The sequence below is a fragment of the Apus apus genome, chromosome 10 (genome assembly GCF_020740795.1).
Source record: "Apus apus isolate bApuApu2 chromosome 10, bApuApu2.pri.cur, whole genome shotgun sequence".
Lineage (NCBI taxonomy): Eukaryota > Metazoa > Chordata > Aves > Apodiformes > Apodidae > Apus > Apus apus.
In genome coordinates this window covers 1857211-1881683 of record NC_067291.1, presented here as the reverse complement: position 1 = coordinate 1881683, position 24473 = coordinate 1857211, and the positions used below count along the sequence as shown (strand labels likewise).

Here is a 24473-nt window from a genome sequence, read left to right as displayed (position 1 = left end):
CCAGGTGCTGGGGATCCCTGGAGCCTTTGTTCCAGTTGGTATTTTTCAGCCTTCTGTGAGTTTTTTCAGTTCCTTCTCCACATCTTCCACAAAAGCTGGGAAGTTCTGGTCCAGGAGGCACAAGCGGATGAAGGGCCCCAGCTCCTGTGCCCGCCACGGCGCCTGCTGCTGCTGTAGGAGGGGGAGCTCGGGATTCCTGCTCAGCACCCACTGTGAGGGAGGAAGGAAAGGTGTGGCACTGCCCTTGGACACGACAGGTGGCATGAGACACTTTTTGTCACAAGGCAACGTCAAGATGTTTCCCTGCAGTATTTAACCAAAGACGCATCTGCCTTGTTATTCACGCAGTTTTAACGCTCCCCGTCAGCCCTGGTTTCTGGGGGCAGTTTCTTCCCCTGATGCCCAGCTTCCCATGCCCCGCTAGAGCTTTTTCACACCTTTGGAATTCCTCTGCAATTTCTGAGATCAGAAATGCTGGTTTCCTGGGTGATTTGGCTGCCTCGTGGCCACCCATTCCCCTGCAGAACCGTGTGTGCTGCTGCTTGGCCCGTGCAGGGATAGCCTCGTGTGCCATTCTCAGCCCTTCATTGAGCAAGATGGCTTTCAGAAGTCAATTGTGGGGCTTTTTTTAAAAGTTAAAACACCATTTTCATGCCTGTTTAACCCTCCTCCCCCAGCTTTTTCCCCTGGTGTGGGGTGAACACGTCACTTTTCAGCATGTAAGATGGAGTGGAAGGAGCACAAGGTGCTGTGCCTGGACCACTTCCCAGCATCCATCGGTGATCCCGCTCCCATCCATCAGCTGTGCCCAAGGCTGAGGGACCAGGAGGTGTTGGTGAGGTAGGTACCATGTGCAGGGGCAGTTGGTGATCAAGGTGAATGTCACTGGGGAATGCATTAGTGCTCCTAAGCCTGGATCTGGCTTTAAAAACCAAGTTTGGCCTCTCTGTGCTGGGAGGAGAGGTGCAGATCCCGTAGCTCTGAACTGAAACAGAAGGCTGCTGGGTATGGATCTTAAAAAACCCCAAACAACTGCAAGAGAAGATTTCAACCCAGCACTTCTGCCAGCTTCCTGAAGGGGTGGAAATGGAGAAGGTGAACTCCAGAGTGTTCCAGAGCACCAGCTGAAAGGGGGTTTCTGAACTGAAGAGAACAAAGTCAGTCTGGCAAAGCTGTGGGCAGGGGAGATCCCAGCTTGGTGCACAGTTGTGATGAACTAACAAGGAGAGGGGCAAGGAGAGGAGGTTGTAGGAAACCTCCTACTTCCAATGGGTCTTTTTGTCCTGGGGAATTTGTCACTTCTTCAGGTGAGATGGATGCACGTGTACAGCAAACCCAGGCCTCCCTGGCAGAAAGCTTTGTTTGAAGCAGGCAGCAAAGAGCAGCAGAGTTTAGAAGTTCCTGTGTAACATTGGTGTTAATTTGCTTTAAGAGGCAATGCTGGGAAAAGCAGAGATGTGTCACGAAAACTGCCCCTGCTGAAGGCTCTGCCTTGTTAGGGCACTCCTGTTGCTGCCCTCTGGCTGCATTCTGCAGGGACAGTAACAGAACTGGGGGGGCTGAAACAGCAGGACATGTAGTACAGCTCTCAGCATGGAGAGGAGGGTGCAGGGGGCTCTGCTGTCTGAAAACAGGTGCTTGAGGGGCTTTTTTGGGTTTAAGAGGGGGCAGATTTGTAATGAGGAGTGTAGGAATTGTCCCTTACACTGTCCCTGAGCTGCACTGCAGAGAGCTGGGAGAAACCTGCTTGGCACTTGGAGAGCTGCAGAAAAGTTCTGAGGGGGCCTTCAGGAAAGCTGGGGAGGGACCTTTAGACAAGGGCAGGGAGTGAGAGGACAAGGGGGAAGGGATGAAAACTGGAAGAGGGAGATTGAGGTGAGACATGAGGAGGGAATTCTGGAGTGTGAGGGTGGTGAGAGCCTGGCCCAGGTTGCCCAGGGAAGCTGTGGCTGCTCCATCCCTGGCAGTGTTAAAGGACAAGGAGCAACCTGGGCTGGTGGGAGGTGTCCCTGCCCATGCAGGGGGGTTGGATCTAGATGATCTTTAAGGTCCCTTCCAACCCAAACCAGTCTGGAATTCTATGACTTGATCATCCTGTCTACGGAAAAAGGTAAAGAACGACCCACAGAAGCAACTGCACAAAAACAAGCTGGAAAGAGGAGAGTTTTTCCTCTGTCATCTGGTTCTGCACAGTCCCAAATTCCCAGTAAACAAGCAACAAGTCAACTTCCAGTTATTTTTAAGCATGGCTTTCCCCTGGACTTCTCAGTGAGGCTGTCAGCTGAATGATGGGATCTTGTGCTGTGGGTGAAGCACAGCTGGTATTGTCAGGCTTAGGCTGTGGCTGCAGAACTCATTTCTGCAGCGGCCAAAGGGTGACAAAGCCATTTATTTAGATGTGACCTCTGGGTGTCGTGGTTTGTTCTTAGGGCAAACATGGTAATTACAGCAAGAAATGCCAAGTGAGTTTGCAGCTCACTTGCGGTGTCACTTCCTAGCTCCAGATGACTGCACAAGATCCTGCTGGTAAGGATGATGGCATCCTGATGTGCAGGGAAGCCATTTCCCAGAGGTTTGCAGCACAGGAGAGAGCTTGTTCTCTCTCTGTACCCAAGAGATTCAATTACTGGTTCTAAATCCTAGGTGCTCTTGTTTACCTGTGCTAGCTGTGTGACAGATCTTCTTTCTCCAAGGCTGGAGCAGGAAGCTGGTAGAGGCTCATCTGGCTAGAAAACAGCAAAAGCAAGCAGGGCTTGTTACCAAGCAGTGTGGGTATGTGCAAGGAGGGAAGGAGTTCCATTTTTAGATATAAGGGGAAGAGAATGTGCTCAGCTACCTTCTGCAGCAAAAAGGCATCTTTTTATGGAGCCTGAATGCACATCTGCTCAAGTCTTTAAAAATGAAAGAGGAAATAAAGGGCCTGTAGTTAAACTGTCATGTCTAAACTAAGAGAACTTTGATACTGTCTACTGGAAGTAACTTGAAAAAAATGCTGTGCAGGAATGCTCACCAGGAGCATGATCTTCTCCTTCCCATGGGTGACAGCACTGAAAAGGTGGTTAAGCTGTCAGTTCTCTTTTCTGAGCAAGGTTTTCAGTTGTAAGTTCTGGAGCAATGAGCTTTCTGCCATGAAATGCTGCCCTCACCTTCATTCTTTGCCTGAGCTTATCAGGGAACGAGCAAAGCCCGAAGTGTAGCTGAGCTGCCTCAAGAACAACAAACACATCTTGAACATCTGCTGTTGAAGGGCTCCCATACACCTTCCTGGGAAGGGTGGGAGTCAAATTAGCAATTTAACACTCTCCCTACCAAATATGATTCCACTTGCCCAGCAGAGTAGAATCTTCCCTGTGTTCTATCATGAAAATGATGCAGCTGGAGGCTTTGAGATTCCTTTTTCAGGCTCAGTCTTGATCCTGATATTTTTATCATGTACCCAGGAGCTATCCTGGCTAAGCTGGCTGCAGGGATGTTTTCTTAGAGCTGGTAAATGTGATCCTCTGCATACCCAAGAGAGCATATTAGAATTAGTCACCCTCAGAAATAGTATCTGCTGTTGCCTTTTCCATTTCCCTTAGATCTGTGTCTTGGAGAGGGGAAATGGTCTGTTCCTGAAACCACTTTTAAATGTGTCAGGTTAAGCTCAAATTGATACAATTGCTGTATTTACAGTTACTAACACTGCAAAGCAGGAATAGGTCATCACAAAAAAGAAGAGCACAGTTTATGGCTACTTCAATGACTGTGATAAGGTCCTTACCCTGTATCGTTTATTTGAAAGTTGGCCAGGTGGTTCCCAGCAGGCTTGGCTGCAAACCACACTGATCAACTTGTAGCCAAGTTTCTTTGGTAACTATAGAGCTCTTGACTCCTCTGCCCCTCTATTCTCATTTACTGACCCCAGCAGAAATCATCCAAGCCATGACTGGGAACTGGTGAAGAAGGCTTGGCTGTAGCATTTCCAACAGCAACTGCCCCTGTTTGCCTGAGCCCTGCATGGCTTGTTCTCTTCCTCCCCAGCTAAGGAATTAGAGCCCCAGAGCAAAGCTTTTTCCACTTATAAATCTCATTCCTTATGTTTGCTAATATTTTTCCTGTCTATGTGCAGTGCAGATGCATTCTGGTCAGGGTCCTTCACCTGGTTTTGACTGCCAGCCTGCCCGAGGCTGTGGCAGAGCTGCTGGCTTTGCTCCTCAGCCACTTGAACTGGTAGATACTCCCCAAGCTTCTGCACACAACTGCTGCAGTGTCCCAGCCTCTCCTCCTGGGAATCTCCACCAAACTGAACACGGAACAGGCGGCTCTCATTCTGCTCCAAGACCAAAGAGAAATGAAATGAACCCTGAATCCCCTCCAAACGAGTTGGGTTTAATTCAATTCCTATTTGTTGAAGTTGGGAAGAAGGCAACAAAACCAAAGGAACAAGTTGGCTGCTTTAGCTTCATTTTTTTCCCAGCAGCTAAACCAAAAGGCTGTGATGCTCAGCTTGAAAACCAGTTTAAAAACCCAAGAAAATGGTAAGTGAGCAGGACCACTCGTCAGCTAATTAGAGGTCTAGCCAAGTGAACAAACCCTGCCATGACAATGGGGATTTTACACATTCAGCAGGGAAATTAACTTCTTATTGTTGCTCCAAGTGGTTATCCTGTAAGGATATGCCAACTCTGACCAGTTATTGCTGTCAAAAAATGAAACTGCATTAAAATCAACAGGAGTAAACTTTGGAATCTAAGCTAAAAGTTCTGGGAACTGTATGTTGTGCTCAGGATTGCTGTTCCTGGCTGCATCAGCCCCAGCCCTACCCAACTACCTGGTGTCCCTCTGCCTTGCCAAACACTCCAGTTTGGGCTGGCACTGCAGCCCAGCACTGCTGGTCCTTCAGTGCTGCTACAGGAGTTGATCAGGGGAGCAGGAAACTCAAATGCCTGACTTAAATGGTGAAATAATACTATTAAAAAATAAATAAATAGGACTGATCTCCAGTATTGGTTGTCAGGCTGTGCAACAGGTATTTTTTCAAGTGCACCAGCCAAGTGCTCTGCCAGTGGAGGGCTGAGGAGTGTGCTGGGTGTGACAAATCTGTCCTCAGCACCCTCCAGCTGACTGAGGCAGATCCATACCAAGTGCTCTTGTTTAGGGAGTGAATGGATGGCCCTTTGATCTTGACATTTCAAATTTAAAACAAAGTACTAGAAAAGAAGCAAGCTTTCCTTGGGCTGACCTAGCCTATTTGAGTCTTCATCTTTCTGAGATTTCAACATCAAACCCACTTTTTCCCTGCCCACTCTGCCAGGCTGCTGCTCACACAGGTACAAGGTACCTTTCATTGAAGGATTTTTGTCTCAGAGATGAGGCAGCTCTTCATGGCAGCCTGTGTGTTTACATGTGTGTTATCTACAGATGCTTGCATTGCAAAACAAACAAACAAAAAAAAGAGTTTTAGGACATTGTGAGCATAAAGGCTTGTCTCAGTGCCTTTTAAAAGGAAAAATGTCAGGATGATTCCAACTGTAGCACTCATTTTACCAGTGCCCAGTTACATTTCCTCTAATTAACTAAGATGTCAACTTAACTGGGTCAGCTTCCCAGAACTGAACTGATCTGTGGCTGGGCCAGACAGGTAAGTTCTCATTAAAATGACAGAAAGGTAACTTGCATCTTAATCTGCATTCCTTTTGGAGACTTGCAAAGAACACTTGTTTTAGTAATCCCAACAGCCACTTTCAGCCTGAGCTATTTGTAGTATCCTCTGCTATTTCACAGGGAATGTTAAATACTTAAGGTTGCAGTTTATAAGCAACAACAGACTTGGTGTATTAAAGATTCTTCCTTTATGGAAAGAGTGAGCACCCTGTGTCAAGTGTTCAGTGTGTCAAGTTTTAGCATAAACTGAGTTCTGGGCAGTAACACCTGAACCTCACGGGGGCTGAAGGATTAAAGACCCTTGAGGTCACTTGGATCACTGAATTTGACACCTTGTCCCATGCTGGGGCAGGAGGGGAAGCTCAATGAAACCAGCTTAAAGGGAAATTACTACCAGAATATTAAGAACATTTGTCTTGCTACTGTTTACAGATTGGTTTATATCAAGAAGTTTTTATACACAGAGGCACATCAAAGTCTAAGGTGAGATGAGGAGATGGAAAGATGGAGCTGGACAAAGGGCAGTCACAGCCAGGCAGCTCTTTTAAGCTCACTGAAAGACACAAGTGTGCATCTGACATCTGAGTCTCCATCCCTGGAGGTGTTTAATGATGTGATGCTGAAGGACATGGGTTAAGCTCTGGACTTTGTAGAGTTGGGTTAATGGTTGGTAGAGTGGGGTTATGGTTGGACTCGATGATCTTAAAGGTCTTTTCCAATCAGAATGATTTTGTGATTCTGTGACAGGTTTGGCTTTAGATTTAAGACCCTTGTGTGCCTCACTGAATACAATTTCTACTAGAACAGCTGAGTTTCAGTAGTGATCTGTGACAAGTTATCTTCCCCTCGTCTTGTTCCTTCCAGTATATTATTATATATTGACTCAGATTTAGGAACTGGGTTTTGAAAACCCAGCTTGATCTTCTCTGCTTGAGTGGCTTCTCCTTGACTCTTCCTTACTCTGCTCTACAAGGGTTGAGACATAATCCCTACATGGTGTGGATGCCTTCCTGGATTTTTTTAAAGCTTTTTGAAGATGAGCATGGAAGCTAAATACACTGACAGCATTTCAGGGATCACTACAGCTACAATTTAGGATAGAGAATGTGTATGGTAGGACCACTGCAGTGCCACTAAATCCAGCTGAAGGCACGTGGATTCATGGTAAGCAAACATTTAGATGCACCCAATTAATTTAAGACTCAGTTAATGTTGCTCCTTTTCTGAAGTGCCTCCCCAGAGCTTTGTTCAAACTGAGATGTTGGGTTTGTGTGTCTTGTGAGATGCAGCAGAATCCCTGAACACTCTGCTAGGAAATGGGTTCTACTGGATGATCTACTGATTCATTAGAGCTAATTACTGCATCAGCTTGATAGTCTTCTTCAGTGATACTCCCTTTTTTATAACAACCTGACACAAATCAGAGAGTGAAGGTGTTCTGATTTCAGGCAAGCACAAGCCATGAATATAAAACAGTTGAAGATACTTATTTCTGCAGTTCCTGGTGCCACCACTAGACCAGGCTTATTCTGAAACAAGAGGAGTCCTTCTGCTTAAACAGTATTTATTATGCCTCCCATCTATTTTTTCTTGCAATTTGCAAGGCATTCTCCCCTCTGCAAACTATGTTGTTTGGTTTGTAACACCCTACAAAGAGATATTTCTGTGTCTTTTAGGAAATAAATCAGATAAAAGATCAAAATAGAAGTAAAGTTGTCAGCTGTTCTGGGTGTTGCTGTCACCTGCAGTTAGGATAACCCAGTCTGTACCTCCCCCTGGAGTTCCTGTTGGGAGAAGAACTGGGAATACTGGAGATGTTTTTATGCCTTAATATTTCTATGAAGGAGGCAAAGAGTTAAAAACTGGTCTCCAGCAGCTACTGAACCAGAGGCTCATCCTCTCTTTTCAGAACTCCTGCTTCTAACTTGGAGATGAATTCTCTTGTCAAGCAGAGCTAGTTGAAGTGGAGGCAGCTGCTTCTGCTCTGACAGCAAAGCCCAGGAATTCTCAGGGGAGAAGGGAGAGCTCTTGCTGCTTCTGAAAAGCCTGGAAAGTGCTCAGTGTAGATGACTAAGAAACCCCTCCATTCTTCATCTGAGAACAAAGAAAACTGAGATTTATACAGAAGCTGGTAAGAAGCAAGTGTTTTTTTAATTACTTCAAGGCTCACCAACCACTTTTCAATGGGGGAAAGACCAGAAACCTAGGTGGCTATCACTGCCTTGAAATGCCTGAATCACCAGCCTGTGCCACAAAAAAGCAAAATAATTGTTTATTTAGGTACTCTGTTGTATCTAACAGTGAAGAATGACTCACTGCTTCTGTACAAGCAAGAGAATCCCTTCATCTTTTCAGTTGTTAGCCATGGCAGATGGATTCTAACTCAAGTACCAGTCTGGCTGGTTTAGTGGCTAACTCTCAGCAGCCTGAGAGACCTGAGCACTGGCAGTTAGAAAAGACATTAAAATGATTCAACCCGTTCTTGTTTAGTCTCCAAGAGTTAAAAAAACCCCAGTCTTTTAATATATATAACTATTTACAGTATTTCAGAACTCCTGGTTTAGTGTATTCAGTATTAGGAAATCTTACACAGACCTGTGTTAGCTATTAGAAATATCAAAAGCCACTCACCTTTGACTGTGCACAAAGCAGCAGGCAGTCTGCTCTTCTTACTATCTTTAACCACTTGTGGGAATCAATTAATGAAAAGCCTTCCTGAAGCAAAGCAGAACACAAAGGACTTGCACAGTGAACATGCAACACTCAGAAGCACACATGATATGATGCAATTTAATCCCTAATGAAGATTAGTCATCTGCATAAGTGCAACTTTTGTATCTTGAAACAATTGCTGAGGTGTGATTTTTGTACCACGCTAGGAATTCAAAACTGAATCTGTAGCTCCAGTGACACCACCAGTCCAGGCACATTCTGATTTCCACATATATTGTACATTTCTATTTGTGCATGTTATGAAAGTCCCCATGAAATGCATAATAAAGCAGCTGCAACAGAGATTTCAACTCTTTCCATCCCATGAAGAGGGCAGCAGAGGGCAGGCAAACTGAAGGAGTGGGACAGCAGTTGGTTTATCTAAGGCCCAGAGAGGCATTTTATTCAGGCAAACAAGAAGCAGCTTTGATAACTTGAGAAATATGTTTTTATACTCTAGTTACATTGACTGTTAGTCTCTTCAAACAAGACACACTGCTCAGATTCTGTAAAAATAACCTGGGAAGCTGAAAACATCGTGCAAGACCTGCAAGGCAGTGGACTGTGTCTCCCAGGGCATTCCCTAGGCTGCCACAAATTCATTAGCTACCAAAGTTTAGGGGGAAAAAAGCACCAAAACAAAACAAAAAATGGAAAGGCAGGGAGGAAATTACCTTCCTGCTTTATCTGAATTAATTATTATAGAATCATAGAATCATGAAAGTTGGAAGGGACCTTAAAATCATCAAGCTACAACTCCCCCCTGCCATGAGCAGGGAACCACCAGACCAGGTTGCACAAAACCTCATCCAACCTGGTCTGAGAAACCTCCAGGGATGGGGCATCGACAACCTCCCTGGGCAACCCATCCCAGTTCCTCACCACTTTTAGAGTGAAGAATTTCCTCCTATATCCAACCTAAATTTCCCTTCTCTCAGTTTAAAACCCTCACCCCTTGTCCTATCACTGTCTTCTCTGATGAAAATAATGCTTTCAATGACCATGAGTTTTCACACAGGCTGCTTTTCACAGGTGTCCTAAGGGCCCAGAACCACAACTGCTGTCCATCCTGGACTGCCAGCAGTGTGTTTTTGCCAGTTTCTATCCATCTTATGCAGGTCCAGGCTGCGAAACCATCTGCCATTCTATTTTGGTACAAGAAGTCCCCCCGGGGAGGTCCTGCTCATGTGCTGGCGCTGGCTGTGCAGCCTCATGCAGCAACTGCACTGAGCTTTTTAAGAGAACTCTCAGGAGAGCAGTGTCTAGAAAGCCCTGAAAAGTTGAACCAAAGGCAAACTGGACACAGAGAGCTGATCAGACACAGCTATGACAGACTGTGACTTGGACAGGCTAGAGAGCTGGGCAGAGAAGAACCTCATGAGGTTCAATAAGAGCAAGTGTAGGGTCCTGCACCTGGGAAGAAAGAACCCCAAGCACCAAAAGGGGTGGATCTACTGGAAAGCAGTTTGGAGGAGTCCTGGTAAGACTCATGATCCATGAGCCAACAATGTGCCCTTGCTGCCAAGAAGGCCAATGGAATCCTACGCTGCATAAAGAAGAGTATGGCCAGGAGGCTGAAGGAGGTCATTCTTCCCACTCTGTCCTGGTGAGGCCACAGCTGGAATACTGCATCCAGTTCTGGGCTCCCCAGTTCAGGAGAGACAGGGAGTTACTGGAGAGAGTCCAGAGGAGGGTGACAAAAGATGACTTGGGGATTGGAGCATCTCTGAGGAAAGGCTGAGAGAGCTGGGACTCTTTAGCCTGGAGATGAGAAGGCTGAGGGGAGACTTTATCAATGTACTTAAGTATCTAAAGGATGGGTGCAAGGAAGATGGAGCCAGGCTCTACCCACTAGTGCCCAGTGTCAGAACAAGGGGCAACAGGCACAAGCTGAACATGTGAAGTTCCATTTAAATATAAGGAAAAACTTTTTTACAGTGAGGGTGACAGAGCCCTGGGACAGGCTGCCCAGGGAGGTTGTGGAGTCTCCATCTCTGGAGATATTCCAACCCACCTGGATGCAGCCTTGTGGAATGTGCTCCAGGTATTCCTACTTCAGTGGGAGACTTGGACTAGATGATCTCTAGAGGTCCCTTCCAACTCCAGCAATTCTGTGATTCTGTGACTCCGGAGTGTAAGTTGGCATACAAGTATCATTCCCAAAAGGTTTGGGGTCAGAGACAGGAACTCCCCTCTGCACTGTAGAACCAGGTTGCCGTCAGCAGGTAAGGCAGGCCAGGCACTTTTAGTGTGTGTGTTTGCACTGAGGGCTCTCAAAATGCCTCAGGGCAGGAGTTGCTAAGCTGTGAAAGGCCTCAAGAAAAGGAAGGGCTCACTCTGTGAGCCATGGGAAGTCCCAAGGTATCCTCCACTCTTATAGGAATTAATAAATGGAATCTGGATCCCAAGAGGGACAGACTGCAAATGACAGGCCACAGAAAAGAGCATCTTTCTTGGTAGGTAAGTGTTCTCCAGTCATGCTACGTGATGCAACTAGGCTGCAGAACCGTGGAGCCAGAGGCTGTGTCCAGCAGCTGAGGGCACCCTCCTGCCACCTACAGACAAAGCCCCTGTGGTGTCAAACACTGGGAGGTCTCTAAAGAAGGTCACTTTGTCATGTAGTCTGAATTTATGCTGGACACAGTGAAGGAAACCTGTGAAATACCTCTGGACACGTGGCCTTTCAGCACCCTTGGGGTTTGGGTGTGCAGTTTTAGCCTCTCTTTACAGACCTGCCCAAGGAGAGGTTGGTACATGGGCTCTAAAGGTGGGGCATGGGGAAGAGTATGCTGAGCAGAATGCCTGAGGAATGAGATTAGCAGGCTAATAAAAGAGTGCACCACTGAAAGAACACTTCTGGAATCATCAGTAGCCCATCACATGTCATCTGCCACAGCAAAAACGGGTGTTCACTGTGCACTGCAGAGAGGTCTGAGAACACGGCTGCACGAAACACAAACACCCAGGTTAGTTTTGTGCACGTAAGAAGTGAAAGGAGACGTGGAGTGACACCCACCCTATCAGCTTGTGCTGTGCTCCTGCTGCCACAGTTGCTAGAAGGAAGCGAGGAAACCAGAACTGAAGTTAGAGGAGCAAGGTACAGCCCAGAGTGCATTCAGGAAGGGAACCAGCTGGCTGCAGAAAACACACACAGAGCAAATGGATCTGAACGAGGCCAAGGGATGGGCTTTCAGGTCAGAACAGAAAGATGGGATTTGTTGAACTGGAATATAGAAAGCAGAAAAATATTTTAAACTGTCCCTCCCAGAAAGGGTATGTATGTACTTGATGTTTATAGAAATAACCTGAAAGTAAATGTTCTCACTGTTTGGAATGCAGTAAACCAAGGGCATTTATGTTTGTGAAAAAAAAACAGCATAAGGTGAACTTCATCTCTGCACAAGGCCTTATTTCTCTCATTTATAGCTGTAAATGTTTAATAGCTTTTAACCTGCTAATATTGAGGGGAATATCTACACCCTGTCCAAACACACGGGCCAGTTCAGAACTGTTCACTCTGGATAAGCAGCCAGGCTGGGTCCTGGACAACCAGGCAGCCTAGGGAATGATTTTGTTGGAGAACAATGGCTGCTCCTGCTTAGTGCTTCCTGCCCAGTGAATTCCTCCACTGCCATTTGGTTTTCCTCCCATTCCACTACCAAGCCCCAAAATGCTGTCAGTGAAACAATTCTAATATCCTGTGTTTTCACTTGGGTCACTTGAGCCTGTGGCCATTTGTGCTTACTCTGTTCTTTTCAAATAGTTACTGGTTGTGATCCATACCAACTGTGTTTATTTTAACAGAGCTGTTCCCACATTAAGTCTATTTTTATAGTGTTTTTCCTTTCACTGTAAAGTCATAGTTTGAACAAATGTTGACTCCTTAAAATAATAACTGTTTTCAAAGAAATCATAAAAGGCAGCCAGTGTTTAACTTCCCAACCAGCTATTTTATGGATGTTTCCCAGGTGGTCATCCTTTTACGTGTCCTGTTTCTGAGGTGAAGCAAGCTGGAAAAAACCCAGCAGTTGGCATTTTTATTTATGTACTCCTAATTAATCAACTCCAACCCCAGAATCTGATTTACTGAAATTTAATTTACTTCAGTTTAATTCACTGAAGAACAGAGCAGGAAGTTATTTCCTTTCCTCTTGCCCCCTTGGTTGATTGTGTATTGCCAGGCAGAAACAAATCTAAACCAAAGAGGAAAGCTCAGGGAGGTACTTGAGCAATGCACCAGGCCTGACCTGGCACAAGCAAGGCACCTGAAAAAGGAAAGAGGATGTTTGAGACCAACTTAGGTCTGTATAACTACTCAGACTGAACTCCATCATGAAACTGCTTACATCAGTAATTGTCATTACAGTCAAGATCCTCTAGATTTTCCTCAGTTCCAAAGAGCAAATATGCCAAATTTTCATAGAATCCCAGACTGGTTTGGGTTGGATGGAACCTTCAAGATCATCCAGTTCCAACCCCCTGCATGGGCAGGGACACCTCCCACCAGCCCAGGTTGCTCCAAGCCCCATCCAACCTGCCCTTCAACACTGCCAGGGATGGGGCAGCCACAGCTTCCCTGGGCAACCTGGGCCAGGGTCCCACCACCCTCACACTTAAGTTTCTTGAACAACATTAAGGCCCATCCTGTTGCTAATGGCTTCTCCACGTTACCTCAGCCAGCATAGACTGCGTTTGGGGCTGCCTGAGTAAGACAAAATAAGATTTTTCTTAATGATAATTTTCTCTTTTGTCAACAATGATAAGTTATGAATCTGGTAAAGGAATTCAGAGCAATAAGAAGAAAGACCACAATAAGTCTGTCCCATCATGTTCCATCATTCAAAGTCAAAAAGATCTCTTTTGACACTTCTTTTTTAATCTTGTAGATTTCTTTTGACTCTTAATCTTTCTGATTTCTTTTGATATCCAGGAGCTGCTTCACATGCAGTTAGGCACTGCTGGGCAGGACTGGGGATGAGCAAAGACAGATGGCAGTGTAAGATTAATCAGGAACATAGCCACAAAGGCAACTGAATACATCAGACCTCAGATGTTTACAATTTGAAGAGATAAGCAGCAGCACTTCTGCAAGTTTGATCATTAGTGTTCAATCAAGTATATTCTCCTTGTGCCACTCCCCAGGGTCATACTTGTAAGAACACTGTAGGAAAAGAAAACAATTTCATACACCTCTGACAAAAATCTAAGTCTTGCAGGGGGAGGACCCTGAGGGGAATTAAGCTGAGGCAAAAAACAAAGCAAGGCACTTCCCAAGTCTTTTGAGAAGCAGGCAAGATGCAACCACACCCTACCGCAGGCAGAGAAGCTGATAATGCTGGTCTGGCCTTACAGCCATCCAGTCTGTCATTAATTGGGAAACACTCTCACATTTCAGCATTCAAAATGCTGCTGGACAACGTGGCCTGTGATCTATGTTGGAAGGTATTGCATGATGTTTATGAATATTTTTATTACTGTATCATCTAGAAACCCTGGGGTGCTATGCAACACAGGAACACAGGGAGAGATTATCTATTTTATGTTAGACTGTAAGGCCTCTAGGCAACCCTATCTTAACTAAAAATGAATATCTATTTAATGTTACTTCTGTAACAGTTCAGCTATGCTGGCTTGCACCAAGTCGTTTGCAGTCACTCATTCATCAGACAGATGTTTTCATATGAAACTGAACTATGTGTAAACAATAGCTTGGGAAGGAAAACTTTCTTTTTGCCACAGATGTTATATACTCTGCCCTTAAACTACACCCAACATTAAAAAAAAGATAACCAAAAGCTCAGAGTGCCACACACAAAGACACATTCTCCAGTTTTGGCTGCCACTTATAATAGGCTCATGAAATGCAAATAAAACTGTTTGTTCTCAGTGCTCACAGTTCAGAATGAATGTATGCACTGTCTGATGGAATGGATTAACAAGCTGGCTGGGCATCCCACAGACTGGGAATGTGCATTTGCAAGAAATGATGGGTTCAGCTTGAGATGAAAGGAAGGGTAGTGCATTAATGAATATTCCAGTGTCTGGCTGCCAGAGTGGTCCTGTCTGATAGCAAGATGGCAGGAGAGAAAAGCTAAAGGCCTCGCTCAACATCTGCCTTGGCCCATTCTGATTCCAGTTGGGTAGCACCATGGGACACAATTCCCCCAGAAAACAGACTGATTTTTACTTGTAAAGGCCATGCTGGGTGTCCAGGGAGGCACCTGTGACAGTTCCTTCATCCAATCATTTTCCAAGGTATGCTACAAGACACAACTGGGGGGCAAAACTATCACAGTACTCTTCCTAGTGCCTTGGCAAGGCAAAAGAGTGGATTTGGGGAATGCTCTTCTGGGGAAGGGGAAGATGCTCTGCTGCTCCCAGCACCTCACCTGCACGCTCCTGCACCACAGCACAAAAGCAGTCAGGATGGCTCCAACAACCTGTCATTGGCCCCAGATGGAAAAGTCTTGTCCTGGCCAGAACTCTGCTCCATGGCTCTACTCACCACGCTGAGGATGTCAGGTACAGTGAGAAATCTTCCCAGAGTAATACTCACTATCTCAATTTTAAGTGGGATTTGTTAAGCTACAAACACCAATATTTTTTGATCTCTAATAAACTAGGTGCTATTACTATTTAACATTCATACTGAGTAACACTTTGCTTATTCTTAGGAGTGACTAATTTGGCAACAAAGGAATGGTGGTGTTATTTCTAGGTATCTATGCAACATGGTTCATACATCTCATAAAAGTCTGCAACAGAATAGAAATATTGTAGCTGAGAAGGCTGTTATTAAAGCATTATCTCAACAGACAGTAAAAACAAGGATGTGAGAGCAGACAGTCTGAAAAAGCTTGTAAACTATGTTCAATTATTATACTGAACACTAAAGTAGAGGCACAACTCAGATTATTTCAGAAAAGTGGAGTAAAATTGGAAAGGCTTTTGTTTACATGTTGGTGTTTGCTTGAAACTTGACATATAGATTATAAATCAAGTGCTTGTATACATCTGAAAAATACTAATTTTACCTCATTGCCTTCCCAAAAGAGAATGTGAGTTGCCATTTTACACCTTCTAAATTAGAAAATTGCTTGTTGTAGAAAAAAAATTGAAGTCTTCCTTTCTTTAATGACTGTACAATAAAAATTCAATTCCATCTTAAAGGAGCAAAAATTAAACTTTAAACATAATCCAGTCAAATCTTCATTATTATCTTGTAACACACCTATAAGTAGAAATTTTCCTTCCAAGAATGAAAAAAGGCCAAATACATTAGTTTTTATTCCTGCAGTATGAGCTGTCTTGAAAACTGACTTGAGAGTAGGAACATCAACATGACAAAAAATGAATGAATCCCCAAACATGAACAACTTGTAAAGTAGGGGGAGCAAAAAGTTGTCCCAGAAAAAATTCCCAAGCTACATGTCAGTATCCCAATGTGTCCTGTATGGAGTCATTTGGCAGATGTAGGCAGAGCAGAATGTTGTCCTGAGCCATGTACTTCACAGGCTGCATGTAGCTTAGATGCTACTCTAGGCATTAGCCACCTCAAACAGACCTGCAGGATATAGAAGAGGAGAGAGGTGAAAGGCCAAAAAACCAAAGCCAAGGCAGGCAACCAGCAAGCTAACTGGAATGAGGACTAAAAGAATGGTAAGCTCTGCATTATCTTTTTGCATGCAATATTATTTTTAGCCCCCAACCTCTCAGAAGCCAGATTGTAAATCTTGCTATTAAGCTTGTTTGGTTGTAGAAAAGCAGCCAGCAGGGCTGAACTCATTAAGCAGAGTGCTGTGTCTCTGCAGGGCAGGACAGCTAGATGAAGGAGCAGATGCAGGACACGTGCAGCCACCATCCCAGGGGACTCAGCAACCCAGGAATGGCTTTTGCCAAAGTGCAGGAGCAAGTGCTCCCAGGCAGCAGCTTTCCAGAAAGAGTTCTCCAAGGCAGGGATCAAACTACAGCCCCCTGAAGGAGGGAACAGCAAAGATAAGCCCCCAACTCAGGACAAAGCTTGGTATTTCATAGGAAGAACCTGAAAAACAGGGTTTTAAATACACTTTAAAACAATGACACTTGACCCAGGACCTAGAGAGGATGCTCATGGGTTTAGGTGGGTAAAGCTCTTCGGGGCATCCCATTAATAAGTTAAGCAACTTCTTTAATTCCTGACACAAAATATATACTTCTCTAGATCAATCCACCCTACCTTGGACTCCAGGAATAACACGTTTCATTAACAGATGTCACTACTCTTTAAAAACTATTCTAACATTTGTGTTTAGGAGAATTGGAGCAAGAGAACAGTAAAGATCAGAACCCCTTAAAACTCTTCACTGTTGCACATCAGCCAGACACAATCATTATACAACAGAAAGACACTGTATCAAATATCAAAGGGGAAGTTTATGCAGAAAGATACTCAGCTTGTCTAAAACAATCACGTCAACAGCACTTTGAAATAAAGAAACTAAAGTTGAAAATTATCAACTATGATTGCAGTAGCAAGTCAGTAAGACTAAGATTCCTTCTACTCCCTCAAATGGTAATCACAGGGCCTTTAATAAAAAAACAGCCTTCCCTAGCCTGGCAAGGTGCTACCACTCAGCAGCATTAGCAACCTGCTGCCTCCCCTCCCTTCCCAGCAATGTCCTCCTTCATTGCAGGGGGACCTCAGCTTACTCAAGGCACAGCTGTGAATATCATCTCAGGAACTTGGAGCATGAGTTGCAGGCCCCACAAAGAGACAAGTGAGAAGCTCAGACCTTCTGCTGAATGCTTGGTAATTGATGAGTTAGCATGTACCGTATCCTAAGGACTGTCAGCTTCTCAGAAGTCACGAGGGCACCAGGAGAGCACTAGGGACACTTAGTGTACATTTTGAAACACCAGGTCACAAATCAGTTACTCTGAATGAATTGTATCCTATTAAACAAGTCCTCTTCACTATTTCAATTTGTTAAATTGGTAGGATATTAAGAATTCTACAACTGGAATTAATTGCACAGAATAAAACACCAAAACATAATTTTCATGAGGTGCTGATTTGAAGGAGAGAAAGGAAATAAGAGTCGTGGTAAACAGAACATGATGTGTCTTGAGAGCAGGGCTAGAAATTGACTGAGATGCTGTTGAGATATTCCTGTTAAAATTCCATTATCTCCAGTATGTAAGAATGAGTTTTGGCCATAAGAGATGCAGTCTGTTTTAGGCAACACTGCAGCAAAAGCAGGTCCTAAAAATATGTTCTATCATTTAATTCCAAATGAAGAATTTGTTTAAAAAAAACCCAAACAACCACCAAATCAAAACACCCTTTGATTTGCATTCCACATCAGGGATTTTTATGTTCCCTGCTCCAAAGTTCCATTTACCCTCCTCTTCCATCTCTTCATTCCATTTGCCTGATGACAAGAAGTAGATTGTATTTTTAAAGGAAAGCAGTTGTTTCCTTGATAAGATAGTTTTAAGTATGTCCCTGGCAGTATCATTAAAGAATGTTTAAAGTGATCCTGAAGGCATACCCATTCCCCAAAAGTTTACCCATTACAAGAAATAATTTAGTTTCTTAGAGCAACTGATGGAAACACTGAACACATCCACAATTATTTGTCATGGTAGCACTTTAATGACCAGTTCTGGAGAATTCACAGATCCTGTAATCCCTGATTTGAAACCTCCCTCAGCACACAGCAGCGTCCTCAGCCCAAGGTGTTCACTCATCTGCCTGGTTTAGAAGTGCCCAGACTCAGTGTATACATTGTAGGCTTCTTTTTGTCAAGAAAACAGAACTTCAGCTGCCATTATAGTGAAAAGACTGAAAAAGGGAATTCATTAAACGTTCTACTATTTGCTCATGAAAATAATTCTGTAGTCTTCTGCATAGATTTAAAAATACCAGTTGTTAGGATATGTGAGTATTTTATTACTGTTTTATAAATATTGTTCTTAGAAACGGATCACAGAAGGGTCATAGTCTCACTTGGCTCTAAATAACTACAATTCATTAAGAAAACATTTCTTAACACTTCTGCTTTAAGAAAATAAAAAAGACTGGGAAAATATATAAATACATCCACTACAGAGCAAATACTTTGATATCAAGTCAGGAACTCTTGAATGGATCAGGTTAATCTAACTATCAATGAAACAGTGGTTTACATTTCTAAATTTCTTTCGCCTCAGTTTTGTGCAAACAGAGTTGTGAAAATTCTATGCAGATGGAAGGCAGACACCAAAGAGGATTCACTAAGTAAGTAACTCACACAAAAGCCATCTCCTCTTGTTTCCATGCTGAGAGTAGGTTACTGAGAAGAGTTAATGTATTTTATTATCATCACTTGACATGAAAAAGGTTTGATGAAAGAATCACTAAGGTACAGAACAAAATATGACTTAAACCAAAAAAAGGTCTCTGCTGGAGCCAGGCTCACTTAGAGAGTAAACACTGGGAGAAATCAGCAGCACCTTGGCTAGATGAGATTAGTTTAGCACAGAACTAACCATGGAGCTGAACAGCACCAAGTTCAGGCAGGCATACTCCAATTAACACCAGTTTACTGCAGAAGAATGAACAAAGAGAAGTTCCATGTGAAATACAAACCAGCCCAAGCCTGGATGTTAACAATTTTCAGTATGTGACTTTGATTTTTGAAAAGCATCCAACCACAATATGATCAGCATAGTGCAGAGCCTCCTGGCAGCTGAAAAGATGCATGTTGGCTTTGGTAAAACAGGCACACCACTGAAGAACAGAAACTCTGGCTTTTACCCTCCTAAAGAAAATGGAAGGTACAAACCAAGAGAGTTTGCATCTATCAATACACTGATCTTACTACATTCCTTGCCAGTTTTAAACCAGAAGAGGTGCGTATATATCCTACTACAGTACTACCCATTTTTAAAGCACCCAATTAAGAGGTTTTCAGTGTCACAGATGCTGGATGGAAATTTCCTTGATTTAAAACTATTACATAGGATGATGATGTTAAAATTCTTGGGGCGGGGTGAGGATTACTGCTGCAGTGAAAAGAAAAAGTTAGGAACATTCACCACCACATGAACTGTTGGAATTAGCAAGAAGTTCAGTTCATTCTTGGATTACAGTTAGAGGGGGGAAAAATCTCTTTATTATTCATCCACATAAATTTTACAAAATTATAATGTATAGTTATAAAAATATAATATATAGTTATTGGAATTGAGAAGGAAATGGTGCCCCTGTGACTCAGATCTTGTGCCTCACTGTGTTCCTATGCAGAGGTACAAGGTACAAAGCCATGATAATTGTTTTCCAGCTCCCTCAAAACCAGGAGCTTGGAGTACATCAAAAGGTCTGCAAAGTAGGGATTAGGAGACAGATCAAAAGACTAGACACCAACAACTTAAAGGATACAGTTACTACATAGCAAGAAACAGTTCTGTAAGTACACCAGAGGGAATTTCAGTGTGAGGAAGGTGCTGGTGAACACCTTGGCAGTAAAAAGGAAATAGTAGCCCAGACCAACAAGCAGAAATGAGCACACACAGTAAAAACAGGAATTGAATCTTTCCAACAGTTGCAGCATTCTGTCAAACTTGATCCATTCTCTCTGGAGCAGAAACTTGTGTATTATTCTCCATGACAAAATGTCCATTAAACAGACCCCCAGCGAGATGATTTGGTCTGTGACAGATTCAAAAGAACTGTATGTACTTAGTGGTGCAAAGCCTGTTTAAATATTGTGACAGGCTTCTGACAGTGCCTGAGAGCAGGAGACTGGAGGGAGATGGAAGCAGTGAGATTAACTATTTCTACAGCAGTCTACAGACTGCAGTGTTGCAACCTTCTTGTTATGTGGCATTGAGAAACAATGAGTTTGAAAAACATCCCCAGTGACCTACACCATTCAGGCCAGCTTTGTTTCTGCTGCATGGTAAGTTGCTCCTGCTGTCCAGACCCTGCTGTCAATAGGCCTTAGAAGACTTCTGTCTGAAAACCATGGTGTAAACTGTCCTTGGACAATGATAGAGAGTTTCTAGTGTCCCTGCTTGCTACTTGAAGAAAACCACTCAGAGATGCAGTAATGGTCATGCTTAGGTTGCTATCCATGCTGCTATCAGCTGCTGGCCAATAGCATCACTGCCTGTGCTGTCTTTTTCAGCACAACCCCTCTGCATCACCTTTCTGTTTGATACTGGCTTTACTAAAGAGATTCTCCAGACTGTTCTTCAAAGCCTGAAAAGATACCTGTAGATTGGGATTGTCCCAGGAAGAAGAATTTTATCAGTGCATCCCAGTCTTGCATAGCATTGGGAAAAAGGATGCATTTCTGGGAGGCCATGGGCTTGAGGAACAAGCCTAAGCAGTAAAGCCAATCCAGATGTGCTGGACCATGTCCTTTGCCAATAGGAAACCTAACATAGTCCTGAAGATACCCACTCAAGTTCAGAATTAGCAGATTGGGTATTTCATAGGTTCAACCAGGTTCTAAAATGCGTAAGACAGCAGTTTTGTATCCCTTTTCTCTAAAACTTAGTAAAATGTTGTTTGGGGTTGGCCTTAATGTTGTACAGCAGCATTGCCAAAAGAAATGCTTCTATAAAACTCCCAAGCAACCAACATTTTTTCTTTTTTTAAACTCAGTATTATTTATCTGTCACATTCACCAAGCATGTCTGTTCCACCTCTGTTCTTCACTATTCCTAGGCTGTGATCATGCAATGTCTTAGCGTCTCTTAGACCTGATAGATCTCAAAAGTGCCTCATCTGGCATTTCAAGCAAGGCAGCTGCCTGAAAGCTTCACTAGCCACTAAACCCAAGAGCTGCAAGAAAGTGCTTTTCTCAGCCAATTCCTTATAAAGCTTTCCTTGCACTTCCCATGCTCATCCCCTTCTGCAGTGCCACTTATCTGCCCGTTGTTCCTTGCCAGATCCACTCTTTGCCAGACACAGTCTTTGAAGGGCTGCAGCTTTTGTCTGTGCCTTTTTTGCTCTTTGGTTAGCTATTAAAACTTACTTTCAGTTAGGCTTTCTATGGTTATTTCAAGGACATTCTATCAAGTAATATAAGTTACTAAACACTTAAAGCCGTCTCATTGGGATAGCGAAAACAGGACCAGCCCCCAGGAGAGGAGTATTCTGCACAGATTTATTCCAAGAAGAAGCTGGCAAGAGATGGCAGCAAGACTCATTTCAGCTGCATTTCTTTTACCTGTCTAGACTTTCAGTTACTCCACTCCTTTTTTTGGTTTTTATTCAGTGCAACTGCTGAAATACTTTCCATGCTTCGTTTTTACCTTGTCCAAGAACATTTAACTTGTCCTCAGAAAATATGTGAGCCATATACAATGTGTTGTATGAGGGCTTTTATGTTAGCTTATTCATTATCTGTTCAATGCTTTTAACATGCTCACAGGCCAGAAAAACCTCAAGGGCACCCTTGGTTCTCCTACTACACTTGCAAGATATTCATGTAACTTTAAGACCTTTTGAGAAGCACAGCAAAAACTAATTTATAAGCTTATACATATTTAAAGTTACAACATACTCCCTTATATATTCTGTATTTTAAAAATAAAACTTTTTTTTTCTTATCTTAAGACTGCAGCATCTTCCAGTGCTTTGCAATAGCCTTCTGATATATTTATTGGCCAATTCCTACCTGTTATCACCACTGAGTAACAGCAATATACACTTGAACCCACTTGATTCCACTTCCAAGCACAGGCATTCTCTGTCCTGAGCATCAAACCACCTCCTTCTGGATGGGGGTGTTTCTCTTAACTTCTTTGTGTCATTGTCAAATCTTCCCAGTTTGGTCATGCTTAAGTACAGGCTACAGGAAAATCAGTTCAAACAACTCTGAACTTGTTATTTTGTCTCCATGAATGTCAATCACATTACCCAACAGAGAAAAAAAAAAGAATCACACCTTTTTGATAAACCAAATTATCAAAACCAAAAATAATAACAGGTCATTGGCAAGAAACCAGCTGGATCATGGAGAAAATCTTACAGGGACTAACAGTTATAATTTTTATCAACTTCTTAACAGAGTATTTTCTGTTTTTTCAGGCAGAAGAATTGTGGAAAAAAATCCAAAATTAGTATCTTTCAACACCAAAAGCATTTAGGATTACATCTTAATCTAGATTTTTAAAGCCACAGAAGAAACACTGTTGCTCATTATAAAGCATTTAGCATTATTCTCATAAACGTAGAGAGAAAGCAGCACGTGACAGTTACCATGATCAAAACAAAAGCTGTCATCTTCTTTTCAGTGGGAGAGAACATGAAGCTGAGAAGAGAAAGTTAATACTGATGCAAACATGAATAGAGAAATGTTCTTCATACATGAGAAACTTACCAGTACTGTTCGTCCTTGGGAAATAAAGAAATGTCCAGATACAACAATAGTAAGGATAATATGGCCTGATTCTTCATTTGATTCAAAGACCTTTTAAAAGACAGATAAAACAAAAATCTAGCCCTGTAAGCACAGAAACTGCATTTTCCACTTCTAGCACAAAATAAAAGGTTTGAAAGGTCAGGTGTTTTAAAAGTCAGGTGTATAATTTACCTCACAGCAATGCAACTTGCCCTCCACTCCCACAGGTAGGAGGAACATTTAAGGATTTTTTTATTAATTATAACTTCATGTATGGATGTAACTAATAACCACCTGAACTCTTTCATTTTGATCTATAGTTTTTAATGCCACAGGTCACTACTGAAGAATTATATATATATATATATATATATATATATATATATATATATATATATATATATAAAAGGGCCACTAACTATTTTTTTTAAATAATTATAACTTCATGTATGGATGTAACTAATAACCATCTGAACTCTTTCATTTTGATCTGTAGTTTTTAATGCCACAGGTCACTACTGAAAGAAAGAATAATATATCTAGATAGATAGAGAGATAGAGAGATAGATAGATAGATAGATAGATAGATAGATAGATAGATAGATAGATAGATAGATAGATAGATAAAAGGGCCACTAACTGTTTTTTTTTTTACTAATTATAACTTCATGTATGGATGTAACTAATAACCATCTGAACTCTTTCATTTTGATCTATAGTTTTTAATGCCACAGGTCACTACTGAAGGAAAGAACCATATATATATATATATATACACACAGAGAGATAGATACATAGATACAGAGATATATAGATACATATATATATACACACACACACATATATATATATATATATAAATAAAAGGGTCTGTAACTATCATATCATTGATGTGTTCACATCAGTAGTTTCTGAAGCAAAAATCTCTCCTGGTCTCTCCATCAGCTCTGGACATGCAAAAAGATACTGGCAAAGATCTGATTTATGACCGATTTATGGCAGCGGCCTCCTACCCCCCCGGGAACCAGTCCCAGCAAAGTCACGCAGCCGGTTCCCCCCCCCCCCCCGCGCCGCCCCTCACCTTCCAAGACGAGGTGTTTTGCCCATCATCGTCGTCGTCGTCGCCGTCCGCCGGGGGCAGGAAGCGGGCATAGCGCTGCAGGGGCCACGTCGCGGCGCTGCCGAGCCCCAGGGAGGCGTCACCGGGCCCGCCCGGGGCCGCGGCCTGTCCCGCCCGGGGGCCGCGCGCCGCGCCCGCCGCCATCGCCGCGCTGAGGGGGCCGCCGAGGGGCGGGCCCGCCGCGGCTGGGCGGGAAGGAGCCAGCCAATCGGAGGGGAGGGAGGGCGCGTGGGCGGGAACGACTCACCAATCAGCGGGCGGCGGGGAAAGGCGAGCCAATGAGGCGGCGCGCTCGGGCTCGCGCTGCTGCTCCTTCCCGGCCGGGGGCGGGAGGTGCCGCCATGTTGCTCAGCTCCCCTCAGGGCGCCGCCGTCCTGCGGCCCTCCCGTTCCTTCGTGTCTCCTCTCTGAGGGGAGTTCTGCTGCTTCCTCCCGCTTCTCCGAACAGCCTCCGGGTGTGCCCGTGTGGCGGCATTGCCTGGCGCTGCGGAGGGGGAGAAGCGGGGGTGCCGGGCCGGGCACGACCGCCATTTTGTGAGGGGCGCGATCAGGCCTGCGCGGGGAGAAGGAGGCGACGGCGGAGGCGCCCGGAGCCGTGACTGCCCTCGGTGATAAGCTGGTCAT

General features: G+C 43.7%; 1 protein-coding gene across 1 annotated transcript; it reads right to left on the bottom strand.

Moving 5' to 3' along the window:
* Window positions 1-21: 21 nt before the first annotated feature.
* Window positions 22-24473, bottom strand: REC114 (REC114 meiotic recombination protein). Its single transcript, XM_051628519.1, has 7 exons — window positions 24098-24473; window positions 23812-24035; window positions 22710-22799; window positions 8275-8358; window positions 4100-4312; window positions 2658-2726; window positions 22-210 (listed from the first exon to the last, which is right to left on the bottom strand). Exons 1-7 carry the CDS (start codon window positions 24471-24473, stop codon window positions 46-48), a joined length of 1221 nt encoding a protein of 406 aa, XP_051484479.1. The 3' UTR covers window positions 22-45.